The sequence below is a fragment of the Solanum dulcamara genome, chromosome 7 (assembly GCF_947179165.1).
Source record: "Solanum dulcamara chromosome 7, daSolDulc1.2, whole genome shotgun sequence".
NCBI lineage: Eukaryota > Viridiplantae > Streptophyta > Magnoliopsida > Solanales > Solanaceae > Solanum > Solanum dulcamara.
Window position 1 is genome coordinate 62,862,732 of NC_077243.1, and position 23,488 is coordinate 62,886,219.

At 32.7% G+C, this 23,488-nt stretch overlaps 1 protein-coding gene across 1 annotated transcript; it reads right to left on the reverse strand.

Annotated features, from left to right (window-relative positions):
- Positions 1–9,118: 9,118 nt before the first annotated feature.
- Positions 9,119–13,130, reverse strand: LOC129894068 (LRR receptor-like serine/threonine-protein kinase RPK2). The gene has a single exon (XM_055969577.1). It carries the CDS (start codon positions 12,812–12,814, stop codon positions 9,434–9,436), a length of 3,381 nt encoding a protein of 1,126 aa, XP_055825552.1. The 5' UTR covers positions 12,815–13,130; the 3' UTR covers positions 9,119–9,433.
- Positions 13,131–23,488: the final 10,358 nt, after the last annotated feature.

Genomic DNA, 23,488 nt, shown 5'->3' on the forward strand with positions numbered 1-23,488 from the left:
ATTTATAAATGTTAAATTAAAAGCTTTATATTTTAAATAAAAGTGTTTTAGTGTGACACTATTCAAACACTAAAATAGTGTAAAAAGTTGGGTTGTAGCCCCAAAACACCAAATTTTACATCAAAACAGGACTTGGTGTAAAATTTGATGATGGATTGGAGATGGTCTTACTCAGTTCTTGCAGTCACCCCTCTTCTTATTTTTGTGTATTATTTGAAAAAATATCAAAAATATCTTTAAATTATATAAAATTGAATAAAGATATATTTTCGTTAATAATTTGATTCAAAAGTCTCTTCACTGTCAATACTTTGATTCAAAAATATTCATGTTATTAATATTTTGATCTAAAAATGTCCATATTGTTACTTTTGGATCAATTTCTCTATCCTAATAAACATGTTGTTCCTTTTTTCTTATTAAATACATTATTTAAAAAAGACATTTTAAAGTAGCATTTTTTATCCGAAAATAGAAATGATATTTTTGGACCAGACTATTAACAAATGACATTTTTATTCCATTTCATGTAGTTTAAGGGCATTTTGACCGTTTTCCATTTATATTTTATTCTTCGTATTTCTAACTAATACATTTTCACGACCCAAGCTACTCCTTAGACGTAATATGGCGAATAGGGTCCCGAAAGATTCTAACCAAGACACTTGACATAAGCATGACACTAAAATAAGAAACATAAGCAAGTATTTTGAAAAGGAGAAGATAAGTTTCAAAATAGCAATCTCAATATAAGGAGAATGTAAATATAACAACTGATAATGCGGAAATCATACTAAGTTTGATATAGCCTCTACTATCATAAGTGTGGCATAGTACAAGCCCTAACTCACGAAATAATCTAAAAATCGAAGAAGTATGAAGTATACATAAAAGAACTCATAATATGGTCATGCCCTTGAACCTTGAGGATTCACCAAAGCAGTGCAACACTGATCAGATTCAATACTAACTGCGAGCGTAAGATGGATCCTCGTAACCTATATTATAAAATAATATAGGCAAAATAAGTATGTGGTCTGAGTATGGAGAATGTGCAATGCATGACATAAAGCATGATAATACAATGACCAAGCTAAAACATGACATAATCCTTTAAAACATCATTTTAACACATGAAACTTGATCAAAGCAAAGCTCATAATTGACATAATATAATAGAGGAACATAAGTCTTTCTGAGATATACCGTTAATCGACATAAATCATTAGAGCTATAACATGGAGTCCAGTATATTTTCCACACCGAAAATTGGTTGTCCTACTTGCCATGTAAGGACTATGACATGAGCTATTTGTGGATCCACTAGCTTAAGTTGATTTTTTCAATTGGGACATCTTACGGGGGCACGTAGTTATGGGACTAGGGGATTGCTACTAAAGAACTCCGCCTCTACTACCGGGTAAGCCTCCATCCCAAAGACCTCTTGGTGCTAAGTAAAATCTCAACGGAATATCATACATAAACGCATCATAATCTTTGAGAATGGTAAGAATCTAGTAATACCAAGTTCATCATAACATACTTAAATCATAAGAATAGCTCCTTTAAACATATCATAATTTCATAACATATTCATAAAAAAGACACTTATCTAAGCATCTAAATCGTGATAAGCTTTTCATAGAAAGTCATTAAAAACCTTCGTGATGAGAATACTTCACTTTGAAACAATCTTGTCTCTATAAAAACATACTTGATACTTTATCTAAGAGCATCCTTAAAATCATAATTTCTTAAATCATATTGATGCATGCATATACTACTAAAAAATTGTCAAAAAAAAATGCAAAAAAGCGACGGACTGCGTCGCTTTTTTGGTCAAATTCGACGGAAAAGCGACGCAGTCACTTCCGTCGCTTTTTTGCTCGACGCTTTTAATAAAGCGACGGACTGCATCGCAAAAAGCGACGGACTGCGTCGCCCCTAAATTTATTTTTTTAAAAAAATATATAAATAAAAAATGATAGACTGCGTCATTTTATTTTTAAATTTTTATTTTTTTTCCAGAAAAGCGAGGGACAAAGGGTCCCTGTCCGTCGCTTTTGTTCTTGGTGTTCTTGAAAATTTCCAAAAAAGCGACGAACATAGGGTCCCTGTCCGTCTCTTTTCTAAAAAAAATTAAAAAAAATTCAGAAAAGTGATGGACTAAAGGACCCTGTCCGTCGCTTTTACTGTAATATTTTTGACAGCAGAAACCAAAAGTTTCTGCTGCCCACCTGCAATTAAAATGTAATTTAATAATAATCAATACAATCCAATCCAACACAACTAACCAACCAACAAAATACACAATATACATCATAACGAACATAATTAAACACTCAAAACGAATGAAGTCATAATATTTTAAAGTCTTTCAAATTTAACAACTTAAAGATCATATATTATCCTACAATAATTCAACATTTCTAAAGTGCAAGTTGGATTTTATTAGACAATTAAAGTACAAACTAATTCCAACAAGTAAACCAAATCAAATCTAAGTGTCAACACTAGATGGACACGAATTGATCTTGCAAGAAAATCAATTTTGTCATCAATAGGTTCAACTAATGTTGTCACTTATGCTAAACTAACACTTTATCACTACAACACACTCTAAAAATTCAAACATATCCTAAGAAATCAAACAAATCCTAAGTAAAATGCATGTGTTGTACATTGAATAAAAAAAACTAATATATACAATAATTAAAATTTAAGAGGAAAAAATACCTCGACTTTTTTCAATTAGGTCTACGATGGAGGGGTTGGTGGCAGTGGGCTTGGCGGCGTCGAATATTGAAATATTTAATTAGATTGTACCCCTGCATTTAAAATTTTGTACAAAAATATTCAACCTTAATTAATTATTTCATGCATCCTAAGTTCAAGTATCTAAAGTTGAGAATTTATTCAAACCAAAATAATTTCTAACTACTTAATTAAAAAATTCTAAAGTTCAAGTTCTAAAATCTAAGTTCAAGTAAATAAATCCTAAAGTTCAACTTAAAAATCCTAAAGTTCAAGTTTTAAATTCAAGTTCAAAATTCACAACTTAAAGTTTACATGCATATACTTGAAAAATTCAAGAATTCTCAAGTTCAACATTTCTAAAGTTCAAGTTGGTTTTTTTCTAAGTTAAAGTACAAACTTTCAAATTTCAAGTATAATTAAAGTTCAAGTATCTAACTTTGAGAATTTATACAAACCAAACAAGTTCCTAAGCACTTCAAAAATTCTAAAATTCAAGTTCTAAAATCTAAGTTCAAATTAAAAAATCATAAATTCCAAGTTCAAAATTTAAGTTGAAAGTTCACAATTTAAAGTTCATATATCCTACAATAATTCAACATTTCTAAAGTTTGAGCTTAATTAATTCTTAAAAACCACAATTCAAGAAACCAAAGTTAATAACTTCATGAAAAATATAAATAATTCACAAATAAGTAAATGCTACACCAAAAAAAATTCTAAGTTCAACTTAAAAAATCCGGCCTAAAGTTCAAGTTTAAAGTTCTAAATTCAATACAAGTTATGATTAAGTTCTAAGTTGTAATTAGAAGCTCTAAATAAGTTCTAAGTTTCTAACTTTTAATTAACTTCTATAATTACTTCTTAAATCTAATGTTTAACTTCAACAATACTTCCATTCAAACTAAAAAATATCCAAATTTACAATCTAATTCAAAAAAACCCAATTCAACTAAAACCCAAAAATCTTCATTCACTAATTCACAATTAAATATACAAACTAACAATACTAGTAACTTTATGACTTCAAAAACACTTCAACTCCAACTCAAAAAAATCCAAATCACAAACTAATTCAAAAACCCCAATTCAAAGTAAAACCCTAAAATCAAAGCTATAGCTTTTTATTCACTAATTCACAATCAATGTTACAAATTAACTATGTTAACAACATATATTCAACAACATAAATGAAATAAACTAACTAACAATTCAAAATTTTCTCAATTTACAAAAAAATAAAACCCTAACTAAGTTTAACAAGGAGAGAAAAAGAGAATAGAGAGGATCGGACGGAGTACCTGAGAGAGAGGGAGGGAGGACGGCGGCGGAGACGCCAGCGGAGTGATGTGGCGGAGGTGGGATGAGCGTCGCGGTCGGGGTTTAGGGGAGGGGATCGAAGAGAGAGAGAGTTAAGAGAGTATAAAAAATTAAAAAAAATGGGAGAACCTGTGGTTGATATTTAGTAGGGGGCGGCGGACAGCGTCGCAAAGTCCGTCGCTCCATTTAAAAAAATTTGACCAAAAAAGCGACGGACTAAGCGACGCCGTCCTTCGCTATTTTAAAAAAAAAAAATTATAAATAATAAAATAAAATTTTATAAAAAAAATATTATAAATTAAAATTAAAAATAATCGAAGGACTCCGTCGCTTATTTTAAATTAAAAATAATTTTTTTTATTGAAAGCGACGGATGGCGTCGCCGTTTACATTAAATAATTAATTAGTAATGCAAACTATTTTTGAGGCAAAAATCCGCCAAAAAAAGCGACGGACTTAGAGTCACCATCCCTCGCTTTTTAAAATAAAAAATAAAAAATAAAAAAATAAAAATATAATCGACGGACGGTGACCCTTTGTCCGTCGCTTTTTACCATCGACGCAGTCCGCCGCTTTTCTTTCCATCATTTTTTCGTCATTTTTTAGTAGTGATAATCTCAAAGCATAGTTCATAATCATAAAATATGCATAATGCATGGGGTCATGAGAAAACCATTGCAAACATGTAATTAAGATCAAATAATGCATAATAAGATCAATGAGAATGAATTAAAGCATAAGTAATTGAACCCAATGCATAATCATTAAAACCCTAGGTTTTTGGAGGAAATCATAAAGAGAATTTGAAGATTCCTTGTGACTCGATGGATGGAAGGAGATCCATGGATGAAATTCCCACATACCTCAATGAATTCTAGCCTTGGACTTTGAAGAGGAGACTTGAATCCTTGAAACCCTAGCTTGCTTGAAGAAGAAGAAGAACCTTGAGAGAGAAATTCTCTAAAACCTTAAGGATTTTGAGTGAATAAGAGGGAATGGGGGAAATTTGAAGGGTGAAAGTAGTTATAGGTCTTAGGAATAGGCTTAAAATGATATACCTTAGGCATAAAGTGAATAGGAAATGACTGAAATAACCCTAGAAAATAACTGCTGAAGTGACCTTACGGACTGTCCTGGTCATCCGTAGACAAATATTCTGACCCAAAAATTCCAGACCAACCATACGAACCATCCTACGGTCCATAGACTATCCTACGAGCCGTAGGCCCTTCCTTCCTGCCAACCCTCAATTACCAACTCTTTGAACCTCACCTACGACCACTCCTACGGGCCGTAGGTCTCATGTACGGATCGCCCTGTTGGTCCATAGAAAAAAATCTGAAACTTGATATTTTTTAATTTTCAGGATCCCTTCTAAGGTGGCTTTCTATGAACCGTATGAACTTATACGGTTAGTAGGTCGGCTCATAGACCCACTTCTGAAACTCAACATTTGTCTAAGTACTGGACTCACCTATGACTGGCTTCCTACGGGCCATAGAACCTTGTACGGTCCGTAGGTAGCCTCGTGGAATCTTGCACCAACAAAATTTTCTGGTCTTTTCTCTTTAATCACATTTTCCAACTTCCGAGGTGTTACATACATTCAACTCCCAAATACACAATTAAGTAGTTGACATATTTAATAAAGTTATTAATAAATATATTTTCTATTAAAATAACTGAGATATCCTTAGGATTAAATATTAAAAATAATCTTATTATTCAACATTTTTTCATGGTATCAAATTATTATTTTTTTAAAAAAAATCAGTGACTTCTCAATTACTAGATTTTTAAAAATATATATCAAATTAACTCAACTTTATTATATCAATATTTTAATTTTCAGTTTCTTCATAATAGTTTTTTTTGTTCAATTTTAGTTTATATATATGCAATCATTTTCTTGACATGGATTATCATGTCATATTCTTATTTTTAGTTACAATATCTAAATAACTAATATAAAAAATGCTAGTAAAAAATATCGTAAATGAATATGATGACTTGTTGATACATATATTCAAAACGAGTAAAGGATCGTTGTTGTTGTTGTTGTTGTTGTAGTAGTAATAATAATAATAGTAATAATAATAATAATAATAATAATAGTAATAATAATAATAATAATAGTAATAATAATAATAGTAATAATAATAATAATAATAGTAATAATAATAATAATAATAATAGTAATAATAATAATAATAATAATAGTAATAATAATAATAATAGTAATAATAATAATAATAATAATAATAGTAGTAGTAATAATAATAATAATAATAATAATAATAATAATAGTAATAATAGTAATAGTAATAATAATAACAATAATAACAATAATAGTAATAGTAATAATAATAACAATAATAACAATAATAATAACAATAATAATAGTAATAATAATAACAATAATAATAATAATAACAATAATAATAATAATAATAATAGTAATAATAATAATAGTAATAATAATAATAATAATAGTACTAATAATAATAGTAATAATAATAATAATAATAATAGTAATAATAATAATATTAATAATAGTAATAACAATAATAATAATAGTAATAACAATAACAACAATAATAACAACAATAATAACAACAACAATAATAATAACAATAACAATAATAACAATAATAACAATAATAACAACAATAATAATAACAATAATAATAATAACAATAATAATTATAACAATAATAATAATAATAACAACAATAACAATAACAATAACAACAACAATAATAATAATAATAATAATAATAATAATAATAACAACAATAATAATAACAATAATAATAATAATAATAATATTAATAATAATAATAACAATAATAACAATAATAACAATAATAACAACAATAATAATAATAATAATAATAATAATAATAATAATAATAATAACAATAACAATAATAACAATAATAATAATAACAATAATAATAATAACAATAATAACAATAATAACAATAATAATAACAATAATAATAATAATAATAATAATAATATAATAATAATAATAATAATAATAATAATAATAGTAATAATGACTAGTTAATATAAAAGTTGTATGGAACCAATTGATTTTCCAATAATAAATCAAGCATTTTATGTTTTTATTCAAAGACTTAAATCCCGCCTCGTGACCCGCTTCACCTTGCGTATCTTTTTTTTGATAATAAAAATGAACCCGTCTACCCTGTTTAGCACCACCTACGGATGTGCAAAAATCGAATCGATCGATAATTCGAATTGAATTTTTTTATTGATTTATTATTATTGGGTTAATAATTTTATAAAAAGTAATTATTAGGTTATCAATTCGGTATTGATTTTATAATATTGTGTTATTGGGTAAACTGATAAGCCATTAAGACTATAATAGTTTATTAATTTAATTTTTAGTTTTTTTACTCATACACAAATATCAAATAAAAAATATTAATATAAATATATAATAAGTTAATTACTATATTGTATTATTTAGTATTTAGTATTTTAATATTTACCTTTTAGGCTTTGCCGCTTTAGGTTTAGCGGCAAGGGTTTGCAAGTTGTAAGTTTGCAATTTGTTATGACGGTGGATCCAGAAATCGTATATTTGTTTTAAAAGTATGTTTTTATTAGTTAAACAAAAAGTTGAACTATTAAAGACCAAAAATCGATAAATCAAAAAACTGATAATAAATATCTTATTGATTTCCTTATTAGTTTAGCATATTTAAAAGCCGAAAATCGATAAATCAAATTGATAATACTTAAAACCGAATCGGCCGATAGTGCCATTCTTATTTTAAAATATAGTTATGGATGAAAAAATAAGATATTTTTAATTTCAAAACAAAATGAGAAATCAGATAAATATAACTCGAGTAGGATGTTGATCGTTCCAAAAAGTATAATTTCTCAATTCATTTTGTCAATTTTGATATATCCTAATTAAACATATCTATGAGTTTGCTTAGTACTTTAGAATCTGTCGTTACAAAAGAGATTATCATGATCAATTTATTATATTACATGCTATCTAAATAAATAATTTATATGCTAAAGTGAATGCAAACACAAAATTAGTTTTTGAGTTAATTTAATACTATTAAAAAAATATTGAATAAAAAGCTTATTTTCAATGTTAACAATTGTTAAGCATTTGAGTTATTTTAACCGAGAATATGTTTATCCGTTTTTTTAAATATATAAATTATTTAATTGTGTGCATGGGACTTGGGAGTTGAATATTTATTAGAGTAAAGTATTAGAAAATAAAACAAAAGAGGAGTGAGTAAAAGGGGAGGATGTGAATGACATGTAAAGTAAGTAAATGAATCAACTATCCAGGTGTCAAAAAGAATAATGAAGCCTTACACAATTATTTTTTTAATAAAATAAAGATCTTAATTTGGACATCTTACGTAAATATACCATTGGTCAAAAAATATTCAACTAAATGGTTGTAGATATACGTAATGTATCTATATTTTATTAAATAATGTATTATTATGTATAAGAGATGTATATACATCTATATATACTATTATACAATATTTATATATTGCAGGAGTTCCATCTTTTTTAATGAATTGAATTTTTTTCCCACTCCTAACAGCTCAAATCTCTTCTTAACAATCCCAAATTTTTAAATATGAGTTTCTCTCAATATTTCGAGTTTTTTAATATATTATTCACAGTGACAGCAGGTCAAATTTTAAAATTAAACTTTGTCCATTTTCAGTGTATGCGTGAACAGTAGATTTTTAATCTTAAAAAATCATAATTCAAGATAATAAAAAACACCTTATGAATAAAACTTATAAAACGGTGGTAATAATTTAAAAGGATTTAAACAAATTCACTAGTTTATTTACAACCCAAAAAATCACTGAGAGCTATACAGTTAAAAACTCAGTGAAATCCTCTATTCTTGTCTACCCACATCACCAGAAAAGTTTGGCACATACATCACATTGTGTTCTTGCCACTGTAGAAATCCTTCCTATTGCTCTTATTAACCCTCCATAAAAAGACAAAATTAATGAAAGGGCCAGTAGAAATCCTTCCTATTGCTCTTATTTAACAAACAATAAAAATGTGATACATGCATACAGTGTTGAAGACAAGTATCTGCACTCTTCTGCAGATGAATCTGCACACCCCCTAGTTAGGGACATGACATGGAAAAATGGGGGCAAGGCTGGCTGACTGGCTTGCTATATACTACAATTCACAAGCAGGCTACAAATACAAATCTGAACCTAATAGGAAACACCCAAATACACCTTACTATCAAGTGCAAGTTTTAAAATTACAATTGGGTTTAAACCATATCCTATCCAAAGACATGCAGCTAACACGACGGGGGTTGAAGTTGCTTCAACCGTCTTACTACTTGCTTCATTGTAGGTCTAGTAGAAAGAGACTCAACTGTGCAGACCACAGCCAAGTGCAGGACCTCAACCAAATCATCATGTGGACCTGAATCCCATAGACCAGCAGTAAAGAACTCCTTGGCACGGCCCTGGCGTAAAAGCATGCAAGCCCAAGCAACAATATTGAATCCATTTCCATAAGAAGAGAAAGACGGATCAAGTGCTTTCTTATCTGATATTAACTCAAGCAACACAACCCCATAACTGTAGACATCAGCCTTGTCCGAGACACGGCAAGTCATGGCATATTCAGGAGCAACATATCCAAAAGTTCCTGCCACACCAGTAGTGGCATGGGTCTCTGAAGTTCCTAGTAATCTAGCCAAACCAAAATCAGATAAATATGCAGTATACTCCTCATCCAATAGGATGTTGCTTGGCTTCACGTCACGATGAAGCACACGTGGTACACACTGATCATGCAGGTAGGCAAGTGCACGGGCTACATCCAAAGCAATCTTGTGAAGAACCCTCCAGTCTACAGCCCTTGTAGACCTCTCCTGAATAAACTTTTCCAAATTACCACCTGGCAAATAGTTGTAGATTAGAAACATTTCTGTTTCACTATTATGATATCCTATCAGAGTTACGAGGTTTGGATGTCGAAGCCTCCCCAGAGTTCTGATTTCTGCATCAAACTGTTGTATACCCTGAAAACGTCCTACTGCAAGTCGCTTTACTGCCACTAGGAACCCTGGCGCAATCTCAGCTTTGTATGTTGCTCCAAAACCTCCACTGCCTATGCAATTGCTAGCATTGAAGCTCCCTGTGGCCCGCACGACATTCTCAAATGTCAAAGGAACTGCAACTTCTGTAAAAACTGTAACTTCTTTCCTGGTAGATCCAGCAACTCTAGATCTTGGATTCCATTTTCTGGTGTAAAAGAACAAGACTATCAGAGCAAGAAGAACTGACACAATAGCTGCAGCAGATGTTATGGATGCAATCTCTATTGAATTGAAACCACTGCTCCCTCCTTTTTGGGTTGAACCTGAAGGAGACGCAGCAGAATCTTGTGAATCCCCTATTCGGCCCTGCTGTTCTGCAGAAGGTGTTGATAGAGAAAACACATGGCATGATTGCAGAAAGGGGTTGCCCTGAACACTATTGCATTTCATCAAATCTTTGTTAAGAGGCAGTGGCCCAGACAGATTATTGAAAGACACGTTAAATGCTGCTAGTGTGGTCACATTGGCCAAGCTTGAAGGTATTTTCCCTGATAAATTATTGTTGTTAAGAAGAAGCGAAGTCAAATTCCTCAAATTCACCAGATTGTTTGGAATTTCACCAGACAAAGAATTCGAAGAAAGTTCGAGCGTTTCTAAAGAGTGCAATTGCCCGAAACTTGAAGGGATGGAGCCAACCAGATTATTGCCAGCCAAAGAGAGGTAACTGAGATCCTTTATCTGGCCCAGACTGCTAGGAATCTGGCCTCGCAAGAGGTTCCAACTTAAATTGAGAGTAACCAAAGAAACCAGACTCCCGATACTCGGAGGGATTGTCCCACCAATCTGATTTTTGGATCCATCCAACAGCCTAAGAGACCCACAAATTGCACCAATATCCACTGGAATTTGACCAGACAATGCATTATCGCTTACATTAACAATCATACCTTTCAATTCATGACATTTCTCAAACAAGTTACCAGGAAAAGGTCCAGTTAACTTGTTACTACCAGCAAGAAATGCGTAAACAATTTGCTTGCCTAACATTTCAGGTGCAATGAGCATGGAAGGCGGTAAATTTCCTGTGAACTTGTTACCACCGAAATTATGAAATACTGCATGGTCACCATCACCTCCAAATAATGTAGTAGTGTCTAGAACACTTTTACTGGTGAAATGCGCTAGATATGCAGATGATGTATCATAGGGCCCAAATGTATCTCCACTGCTAGAGACATCATTAGCACAACTGTAATTGGAAAACCTGGGAATTGAACCAGAGAGATAATTCCCACTCACATCGAACACAACCATGCAAGGAACTGGCAGTTTCTCAACAAGCTGTCCAGTCAGCCTATTTGAGCTCAAGTCAAGAAAATGCAGCTTCTGGCAGCTACCCAATTCCTCAGAAATCACTCCGGAATAATAATTTTGAGCCAAATTCACCATCTCTAAACTATCACAAGCACCCCAACTGCCAGGAAATTTTCCTGAAAGAGTTGACCTGGGAGCCCATATCATTCTCAAACTAGGAAGCCTGGTGATCTCTGATGGGATTGTGCCTTCAAAAAAGTTAAACTCATCAGTAGTAAGAGCTGAATCAGACACATTTGGAAGAGGATCCCACAAACTTGACAGTACAAGAATGGACAGTTTCGAGCAGTTCCCCAGCTCAGATGGTATTCCTCCACTTAGGCTGTTCCTAGACACATCTAGAATCTTGAGCTCAGTTAGTTGACCAAATTCAGCTGGAATACCCTCTTCCAACAAATTTGAATACAAGACAAGTGACTGCAACCGTCTGCAGTTCCCTAAACTTTTTGGAATACCACCACCGAAGATATTACCTGCCATCTCTAGAATTTCAAGTTTCTCACAAGAATGCCCAATCTCACCAGGAATAGACCCGCTAAGCTGATTAAAAGAGAGGTACATTCCCCTCAGATCTCCAAATCCACCAATGAATGCTGGAACAGTCCCATTCACCTTATTTCCAGCAAGATTCAAGATTTGTAGAGCAAGGCAATTCGACAAGGAATGCGGTATGCCACCCACAAGCTTATTAAAACCCAAGTTCAGAACCCTCAATTTCCTCAACCCCTTAAACTCTGATGGCAAAGACCCAGTGATTAAATTCCCTTCCAGATCCAAAACTTCAAGTTTTTCCATTTCCCAAATTCCCAAGGGAATTTCACCACGCAATTCATTAAAAGGCAAGGACAAAACCCTTAGTTCAGTTAATTTTGATACTGCCAGAGGTACTTTACCAACAAGCTTGACACTATTATTAGCACAAACCCTTCTAATTCCAAAGCCATACAAAGGAAATTGAGCAATTTTAGCACAAGACAAAGAACCCAAATTACCTCCACTGATGTTCAAAGCCACAACACGTGAATTGGAATCACATGAGACACCAAACCATGAACAGTGATCAGTATTTCTCGAGCTCCAGCTAGAAATCACTCCAGAATGGTCTAAAACTGAAGCCTTTAACTCCAAGAGTGCTGATTTATCTGAATCCGAGGAGACTCCATACCCATGAGCTAAGAAGAAAACACAAAGGATGAGAAAAAGCTTCAAGGGTTTGTCATGATTGTACCATTTGATGACAAAACAACAACGACCCATTACTAAAACCCCAAAAGGGTCCTCAAAAATGCAAAAAAATCAGAGACCAAAAATCCCCTTGTTTGTCAAGATTATGGGAACTAGAAATGAGGTTTTGAACTAAAAACCCTAGCCCTAACCCTAGTTTTTGGGGCTGCTTCTTTGTGAACAAAGAGAAAGTGAGGGAGAGAGAGAGAGTCAAGAAGAGGAGAGAGAGAGAAGACTTAAGACATACAAGAGAGAAAACGCGTTGCTGCTGTTTTTTTCAATTTCTCAATTTTCTATCAACTTTTTTTTTTTTTTCTTGCTTCCTTGTACGTTCAATTTCCATTAATTCTTTGCTCAACTGTTTTCGTTTTTGTTCTTTTCAATTTTGATTTTATTTTATTTTTCTTACAGAGTGTGGGGTCAGTTGAAGAGAGTGATGGTGGGGTCTGGTGTACATACTTTGGTGAAAAAGATGGACACCATGCCGGTCAATAAATGCATCATCTCGTCAATATCTACCACCCTTGCCTCATCAAAATGGATTTCAGTAAAATATTTATACTCTACTAAGTAGGACGACTCAAGCATCATAGCAGCCTAAAATCAAAAATCTTAAATTTTTATTTTTTAAAATAAATTTATTTAAAGTCTATTCTTCTAGATTTTTTAAGAATACAATTGTCAATATATTGAAAATTATTTTTAAGATAGCATATTTCTTTCTTTTTAATAAAAATGTTTACTTTTTCCTTCAATACAATTCCATCTTTTCCATTTGTTTGACATATTTTGACTTGACACAAAATTTTAAAAAAATAAAGAATATTTTCAAATCTTATAGTCCTAAATTAAAGATATATATAATACACCAAAATGTCATTTAATATTCTGATCATAAATATACAATGTGAAAATTAAAATTAAAAAGTTTTGACAAAAAAGAAGAAACATTCTTTTTGAAACAACTAAAACAAAGTAAGACAAATAAATTAAAATGATCCAGTATTTTTTTTAAAAAAATAGTTGTATGATAATTTTATTATTATTAAAAAATGGGGCCCCTCAAATTTTAGGGCATAAGGCGGATGTCTTATTTTTAAAGAAATCAAGCCTGCCCTAGGTACGATATTAAAAAATTTGGTTTGGTAATTTTGATTTTCGATTTTTAAAAATATTATATATTATTATACTAAATTAATTCAGTATGATATGATATTTTAAAGTTTGGCTTTGGTATTTTGTGATACGGTACATCGATTAACATAGTTTGGTCAATTTCAACTTACATATATTCATATAATAAAGAATTATGACATTGGCTTTTTCCAAGAAATGTCTTAATTATATCATATCAATACCTTACAGTAAAAATATTCAAATAAAGTACAAACAATTCTCTTAATTAATCTATCACCCCAAAAGAATATTTAAATCAAGATAGTGTATTCAAAATTTCAACATCCAAATAATTAGTTACTATTTTATATATTTGCTAGTATTATATGGCTACAATATTCGGTATTTCAATATTTTTTTATAAATACCAAACACCATACCGAATACTAAACTTTTTAAAAATGCATACCAAATACCATAATATCCCAACCGCGATATTAAAAATTTTGATTTCGGTATGGTATTCGGTATCTACCATACCATGTCCACCTCTACTACTAAGGATACTAGATACTGAGTCCGTGTCAACACGAATTCAATATATGTTATTTTTTTATTTCAATTTGTGTGATATAGATAAAATTTGAAGTCAATATTTTTTTTAATATATTTTTTAAAAATATTTTAAGTTGTTAATTATTATGATTTATAATTTTTTACGTAATTTTCAAATGATATATATTATTCCTTTTGTATCAATTTATGTAGCACAGATAGGTTTCGAGAGTCAATCAAATTTTTTTTATATATTTTTTTAAAAAAAATTAAGTTATTAACTGTAGTGATTTATAATACTTTTTACATAATATATATTACTCCCTCCCAATTTATGTGATACAAATAAAATTTCAAAAGTCAATCAAACTATTTATAAGGTATTTAGAAATTTAAGTAGTTAATTATTGTAATTAATAGTATATTTTATGTAATTTTTATAAATATATGCTACTCCACTTATCTCAAATTATGTGGTATAATTGAACTTTTGAAAGTCAATCAATTTTTTTTATATGTTTTTAGATATTTTAAGTTGTTAATTATTATTATCTATAGCATTTTTTACGTTATTTTCTGAAGTTATTTTCTACATTTATAAAGTAGCAAAATACAAAAATCTAACAACAGAATACAAAAAATACCTTCACTACCTTTGACATACAAGTAGATATGTTGACGAACATCTGCCTAATTGTAGCCATTTCTAAATAGTAGTAAATATCAAAATAAAATTTATATTTATCATAATTAATAGTATTATTTTATTTATGAAAAATAATATTATTTTATTTATAAAAAATAGTAGTATTAATTTTACAGCACATGTAGAATTTGCGTTAGGAAGGCTCAAGCACACTAGTGATCTGAAGTCAAAATCAAATAGAGGTCTTAAATTTTAAAAAAAAATTATAAAATATTCTATTCTTCTAATTCTCTAAGATATAAAATTGTTACTTGCTTTTATATAATTGATTTCTTCTAATATTTTTTTAAAATGTGATAATATAATCAATCCATATAATCTTTCACGAGACATAGTAATTCGAATATGTCAAACTTCTTCTAATAATTTTTTTTATATTATATGAAAATTTAACTTTTTTATAAATAAAATTCAATATTTTCTTATAGAAAAAACTTATAACCTATTGCTATATATAAAAAAGAGGAGGAAACAACAAAGATTCCATTAGTTTAGGGTCTAATTACGTGCCGTCGCTTTAGTTTAAAAATTATCTTTCGTACCATATTTATTTTGTCAAATACATGTATCTGGCACACTCAAATATGCGTATCTTAGATATATGTTGATCAAATTAGGTGTATTTTGTCCAGATACACTTTATCCAAGTGTGATTCACATGTACATATGATACACTAACTCTTTTGCTCGCTCTCTCCTATCTCGCCTCTCTCTTTTCTCTCACTCGATTCTCTCCCTATGTATTTGTATTTTAGAATGTATGTGGTATCAAACATTCATGTAACTAATGTGATTCGCATGTATCTGGGATATACTAACTCTCTGGCTTGCTTCTCTCTTATCCCACTCATCGTTCTCCTATTTCGCTGGTCTCTCTCCCTGTGTATTTGTATTTCAGAATGTAAGTGGTATCAAAGATTTATGCATCTAATGTGATTCATATGTAGTTGGGATATACCGCTCGTCTCTCTCCTATCTCACTTGTCTCTCTCTCTCTCTCTCTCGTTTCTCTCCCTATGTATATGTATTTCAGAATATATTTGGTATCAAAGATACATGTATCAAGTATATTATAAATATGCATTTGACTTGAAATCTGAAGGAGTGGTGTATCTGACTTGAAATTCGATATGAAATTATTAATTAGTAAAATAATATGTAATTATTTCAAACTATAGAGTGTATTAGTATTTATGGTACAATTTTTTGTGTAAACTAGGTAATTGTTTTAAAAATAAAAAAATATAGCCCTTTAAATTTAGGGGTCTAAGACACATGCCTTTTTTTGCACTGCTAATTCGGCATTGAATCTTCAACAAATTCCATAAAATTAGAATTTGTCTTATATCTCACACAAACCTAGTCATCTTTGTTCCCATCGTACTCGCCAACCACTGCTTTCCTAAAAAGATATTGGACCTTCTTTCTCATAAATTTTTCCTTTTTTCTTTGTTGTGCTATAACACCTTAGAAGTCCCTAAAGTACATATTAGACCTTAAATAGTTCAGAAATCTGAAAGTCTAAATTTCTTTTAGATTTACGAACACCATCTATAGGCCCTAGAAGGAACCACGAGCCGTAGACGGGTCCCATAAATAAGACCTCAAAGTCAGAAAATTTGGGTATGAGTTCTACGAGCCTAAGTACGGGCCGCAAACGGTTATAGGTTCGTAGACTTGGTCGTAGACCAAACTTCAGAATGTTGAATTTGAGACTTGAACGGGACGAATGGGTTCATAAATTGTAAAGGTTTTATGGGTCGTGGAAAGGCCTCGTGAACCAAAGTTCTGAAATTCAGAATTTTCCTGGCTTTTATAGACGATTAGTAAGGATTGTAGAATGTTTCACGGGTCGTTGATCTGTTCGTACAATGATACTTCAGAACTCATGCACCTCTAACTTTTACGGGCACTTGTACAGGCATTATAGATTTCTACGGACCGTAGAAGGGTCCGTATATTTGAACTTCAAAAATCTAAAAAAATTCCCTCTGTCTTCTACGGACCTTTTTATGGTCTGTAGATGGTTTCACGGTTCATAAAGGGCACCCGTACAAGACCTTCGACAGATTTTAATGAGGGTCGTTATGATATTTTTTTTTAATTCCTATACTATATTGTTTTGGACTATTCTAAGTGGGATTAAATACTTTCTAATGACCCTAACCTTTCATTTACTCATAACTCTCCCAAATCAAGTTTCTTCTGTCTCAAGTTTTCTCTTCAAGGTAAGAGCTAGGGTTCCAAGCTTCAGTCTCCAATCCAAGGTTCAAGCTAGGGATTTTGTTGCAAGTATGTGGAATTTCATCAATGGATTTTCTTCCACCCATTGAGTCTCAAAGAAATCCCAAATTCTCAAGTTTATAGATTCTTTCAACATAAGATTTTTATGATCTTCATGGATTCTTATTGACTTTCAAGTATTCTTCAAGTGTGATTTCTAATTGCATGACTTCAAGTATAATTCCATAATTTCAACTATAATTTCATGTTTTCAAGAATAATTTCATGAACCCATACCATACAAGTATTTACATGACCTAGAATTATGCTATTTCACATACATGTCTATGATTATCAAATTTTCATGATTTTAGATAAAGTATCTTTCAGTACACATCAGTTATCATGATTTTGATGATTTTGAATAAAGTATCCTTCAGTTATGATCAATTTTAAATCATGATTTAGGAGCTACTCCATGTTTATCAGATTAACAGAGTTACAGTATTATCAAATTATTATGTATCAGTTTTATGCATATTTTCTATGGGAATATTACTTAGCACCGAGTGGACTTAGGGATGAAGAATTTTGATCAGCGTCCATGGTCCTTTAGTAGCACTCCCTATTTTCCAGAACTACGTTCCACCGTAGGTTTGTTCCAATTGTACATTAGCTTAGTTGATACACATTGGCTCAGACTCATGCCTTTATACCTTGGCAAGTATATTGGGACCTTTTGGTGGGACAATACACCATACTTCAGGTTGTAGCTCACATGGTTATATGTCGGTTAATGGTAACTCCCACAGTTAGTCTTTTTCAGTTATTGCATTCATCAAGTATTTCAGTTAATCCAGTTATTCCAGTTTAGTTTTATCAGATATCGTGTTTTGTTACTTGATCATCACATCAATATGTTTTATAGATTTACTATATTCAGATATCATGTTATTTATGCGTATTCCTCATACTTAGTACATTCAAAGTATTGACTGTATACTTTATGCTAATATTATTTTATAATATAGGTTCATATGCTTCTCATCATGCCCACTTTTAGTACAGATCTCCGATCAATGAGTTAGCACTTATCACGACCCGATCTCTCAAGTCATTATGGCACCTACTATATCCCACCAGTAAGTAAGACAAACCCATAGCCAGGAGACTGAGACAACAGGCTATCACACGGAAGCAAAGAATGCGGAAGGAGAGAGAATCAAATAAATACAAAAATAAACCCCCAAGACTTGGTATCAGTCGGTAGTCGAACTTCTAATCAAAACTAGAGCACAAGCTTATACAAAACAAGATATAAGTACAGACTGTCTCTAAAAACAAAATAAAGACTAGTCATATCCAATACTAAGGGAGATAGAAAACTCTGAATGCCAGGAGCTCACCTCAGTCTCTGAATCCCAAGAGCTGCTTCACATGAGATCCTAATCAGCTATGAGAACCCATACTATTATCTATAGGGCGCAGAAGTGTAGTATGAGTACCAACAAGTAGAACTCAGTAGGCATAGGACGACTGAACTCCAAAGATAAAATAAGCATAATAGACATGTAAGAGATGAGAATATATCACAAGTAATAACAAAACAATAGGAACTCATAATAAGGAATAAGCTGAAAGCACCGAAAAAGAGTAAAGAAAGCAGGTAAAAGAAGTAAAGGATGAACTTGGATGTGATAGCCTATCAACCTATACAAGATAAAGCTCTACTAAGGGATATTACTAACCAAAGGCATACCAATAGAAACAACCACAAGGAGCACATAGAAGCTAAGAAGGCTATTCTAGAACAATCCGGCATAAAAGAGTTAGATAGGAGAGAAAAAGGGAAGTACCTACCTTCAAACAAAAGAACCACCTTTCGTACTACCACAAGTATACAAATAGCCAACCAAAACCTTATCGAGCCCCAAATGCCCGACAGGTACATGATCACAAACTAAAACCTGTACGGCCTCCATAAGACCGATAAGTCCACATCTAATTATATTGGTGATAGGCAATGCATGTGAATAAGAGTAGTGCAATAAAATCCGCAGTGCCATAGTACCAAGATAGATAAACCTATCCTCAGTCCTGGCCAGTGCGGTAGGACCCATGCGCACCTCTCTTTACTTATTTTAATGGGTCACACATATAGAGGAATCTATGGGGGACTCGGGAGTGTCCATATATGCCTGCCTGGTCTCAATCTAAGTCTTTTCCACTCTATTAGTGGGACTGGGGATTATCAATATAACCAAGAGAATCATCACAATGGGCCACAAACCCCGATCGATCAAGTAAAAAGTGAGTACATCTCAGATGCCTCTAATATTTCAAGTGGAAGAAAGGAGTATGTCGATGCCTCATAAATATCCAAATTAGTTTATCAAAAAGATCCAGGTGGTACGACTCTCATTAAAAGATAAGTTTAGTAGTAAAAAGTGAAACAACTTTGTTTCCTCGAAAATGATGGTAAAACCAATGCATGCCCGGGATGGTACTACAAAACACGTGTATGTGAGCAACAAATGCAATGCATGCCGTCACCAGCATCTAAACAACTCAAGCAAGTAGCAACACCATATACCCAGCAAGTATCTTACTCCCAAAGTACAGAAATTAATCTAGAATCTAGCTAATCCTTGATAAAGGCCTTGAGCCCAAAATACTCCAACCATCTCAACAACAATATTATAAAAAGGCACATCTCGACTCAAATAATGAAAGGAATCACAAAGAGTCAACAAACAAAGGAGTAACTTAAGAATCTCGACAACTACCTAAAGGTAACATTCAAGGACTAAACCACCGCTAACTTCATCCTATTGTAACAATATACATCAAAGGATCCAAGGTCTAATCATAAGGTAAGGATCTCATCACAATCATAGGACTAAGCAGGGCCAAACCTCATAAGTCCCAGCATAACCTCACGGTCCTTGCACTAGCGAAGGCACTAACCCCAAGAATTCCTCATAGGAGCCACAATAATAACTAAGGATCAACCACACTCATTCTAAGATACTACTCACACCGATACTATAAAGAAACAATCAACTACTCCAAAAGAAATTAGCAACACTAGACTAAGGCACAAGTAAAGGATTACCGACTGAATCTAAGGATCTCACTATACTAAACTAGCCTAAGGCTCAAACGGGAATAAAGAAATAAGAGTAAGGGAAGGAAATCATAAACCCACCACATACAATCCTACTCACATCAATATATGCTAAAATTATTTTATGAAACATAATCTAAGAACACGTAGACCGCTGCCTAACTCAAAGTCGATCATGCACGCTTCAAATCTTCTAATTTGAAGTTTCCGACCTCCAAAACACTTCCAATCGTCACCACGCTAATAATTTAGTAATCACCTCATCAATACGGATATTTTGACACTAAAATTATATTTTTTTGAGATAGACCCAAAATTAGGTATAAAACAAAATTGTGGGACTCGCACCAAGAATCCCGAATTCAACTCCATGAAAAGGTGCATTCGAGAATAATGAACTTGTGGTCAAACTTATAGCACAATTTGATGTTTGAAAACACCGAAATTAGTCCATGCAATAATTTCACTCTAAATGGAGAATTCAAGAAGGAGGGCAGTCCCTTTAGGATGGAATTTACCTTAAACGATGCTTAGACGAACAAAATCAATTACACCACGACGTTCCTTGCGCGATAACCCACAATATGGGCTCTTGAATCTCAGAAAATGGGCCTAAATTGGTCAAGAAACAAGTTCCTAAAATTTATTAAGAATCCACTTAAAAAATGGGACAACACAGCAGCTAAATCAGAAAACTTACCTCAAACGCATTTCCCGAGCTCACCAATGTGTTCCCCTCGCGATTGTCTTAAAGCTGGACCCTGGAATCGACAAATTAAAGCTTAAATTGAGAGTGAAAATGACTTTGTAAGCTCTACAAGTGACCTGATCCTATCTCTACTCTTAATTATAAAGACTAGAAAATTGCTCATCACGATCATGGAGCTCAAGGCTCGAGATCGCAAGACACTGGAAATTACCCATCGTGATTACGTGGGGTTTCCTCGCAATTGCAAAGCGCAAGGATAAGGACACTCATGATTACGACCCAGGACCTCGCGAATGCGAGGGTCAAGGGAGGCCTGCACCAGCATTAGCTGCAACAACTGATTTTGCAAACTCCAAAAACTCCAACGGGGTGCTCAAAATTCGTTCAGAATCCCTTGCACGCAAACGAGATATGCTACCACACAAAATTCAATATTTTGAACTTAACGACGCACTCAGAGTTTCCATCTGAGTTCATCTTGATAAAAAGTGGGTCCCATATGCAACTATTTTAAGCCAAAATTTACAAAGAGACTAGGAATGAGACTAAAAAAGCCTCGGGAACTGCATGAAAGATCGTTCTAGACTAAACTCGATATTTTGGAGCTAATTGCGCTTACAAAATTTCAATTTGAGAGCGTTGACCAAGAATGTTTACCAAAGTCAACCTTCGGCCAAATTTTAAAGCTTGACGGCCCCCCATAAGATGTTACTTGGGGACTTCTTACTCTAGCTGTTCCAAGAGTCTCCTATCTCTATAAATCTAAAGGAATTGTTCCATTATCCTCACTAATAATAGTAGAACTAAAGTACCAAATGGCTCCAAACTCATACCGATTGCCTCGATACTCATGCCAACCATACTACTAGCATAATTTGGCCATTTCGGAGCTAATGAAACTATCAAATTCCATTTTGAGATTTTTTTCCTAGAGTTTTGACCGAAGTCAATCATTCAAACTCAAAGAGCTAAAACCCAAATAAATGACCAGACGAATGAACTATTAGTGCCGGCAAGTCATAAATGACTTGGGGTCATTACAAGAAAGCTCCAAACACTGAAAAGGTCAGAAAATACAAAAATGACCTGGAAGGTCATTACAACATCCACTACCAAATGGACTTTTGTCCTTGAAAGTCAAAGGATAGAAAAGAACCCAAGGACATGAAAAGATGAGAACGCTAGGCCTGTCCGCTCTGCCAGACCTACAAAAACCTTCTCAGGTCAAGAAACTCCAACTCAGAACTCAAACCTAGGGAAAACTCTCAAAATCACTTCTTTTCTCCATAACGCAACCCAACTTCCAATTCCTCTCTCTTGATACTGACTTCCTTCAGACAAGGACAAACTTAACTGACTGCAACAGACTAACTCGAGATAAACAAAAACTACCCAGATACCTCAGAATTAAGTGACCAACAGATAAGAGAAGAAGCTAAATAACTCCTAAGTCGAATTCCTTACTTTATACTCTAAACTCAAGACATATCTAATCATCATGGGTAACCTATCCATCCCAAACTGTAGTAACAATTTCTAGCACCACTTGAACATTGTCCAAATAACCACACGAACAACAACCACGAAGGAAAGGCAAGCACCACCTGAACATCGAATAGCGGCAAGATTAAAATAAGTAACTCAGCCCAGGGCACAAGCCCAAAGTTCTAACCCAATAACTAATAACTTGAGTATGACATCTATCATTTAAAATTGAAAAGTCCACTCTAAGGGACAACTAAATCCATGGGTGGAAAGAAAAGTTACACTGAGACCAACTTCAATTGCATTCTACTGCTAACGAGACTTTCTAGAAAAATTAAACCAATATGAGAATCTAGCCCAAAAGCAATCAAAACTAATGCCATGATTCCATGTATCACTCTACGAGTGCAAATCTGAGTAAACCACCATAATCTAAAGAAAACATGAGTCGGTATGTAGTGAGCAAGCACAATGAACACCACAAGCTTACCATAATGACAAATGCATCTTAAAGAAAGCAAGGAGTTGTTGATTCTACGAAGTACTTTTAGTCCATCCTAATGGTGAGTCCCTTGAGAAGATTCCCCATCTCTAACGTAGGCTGTCATTTAGAAGCTGTTAATGAAAGCCACCACATATAACCCAACCCGAAAGCCTGACCCTCCTGACCTGCTGTCACAACCAATTTAGAACATGCTCATTACTAAATTCCTGAGTAATGGTAGCTAAATACCCGAGGCCCATAATTAGGGAAAATACCCAGAGCTGACCTGATGTACCAAATTT

What these genes read in the sequence shown, in the direction of transcription:
- LOC129894068 (XM_055969577.1), bottom strand. Translation starts at nt 12,814, where the DNA reads ATGGGTCGTTGTTGTTTTGTCATCAAATGGTACAATCATGACAAACCC.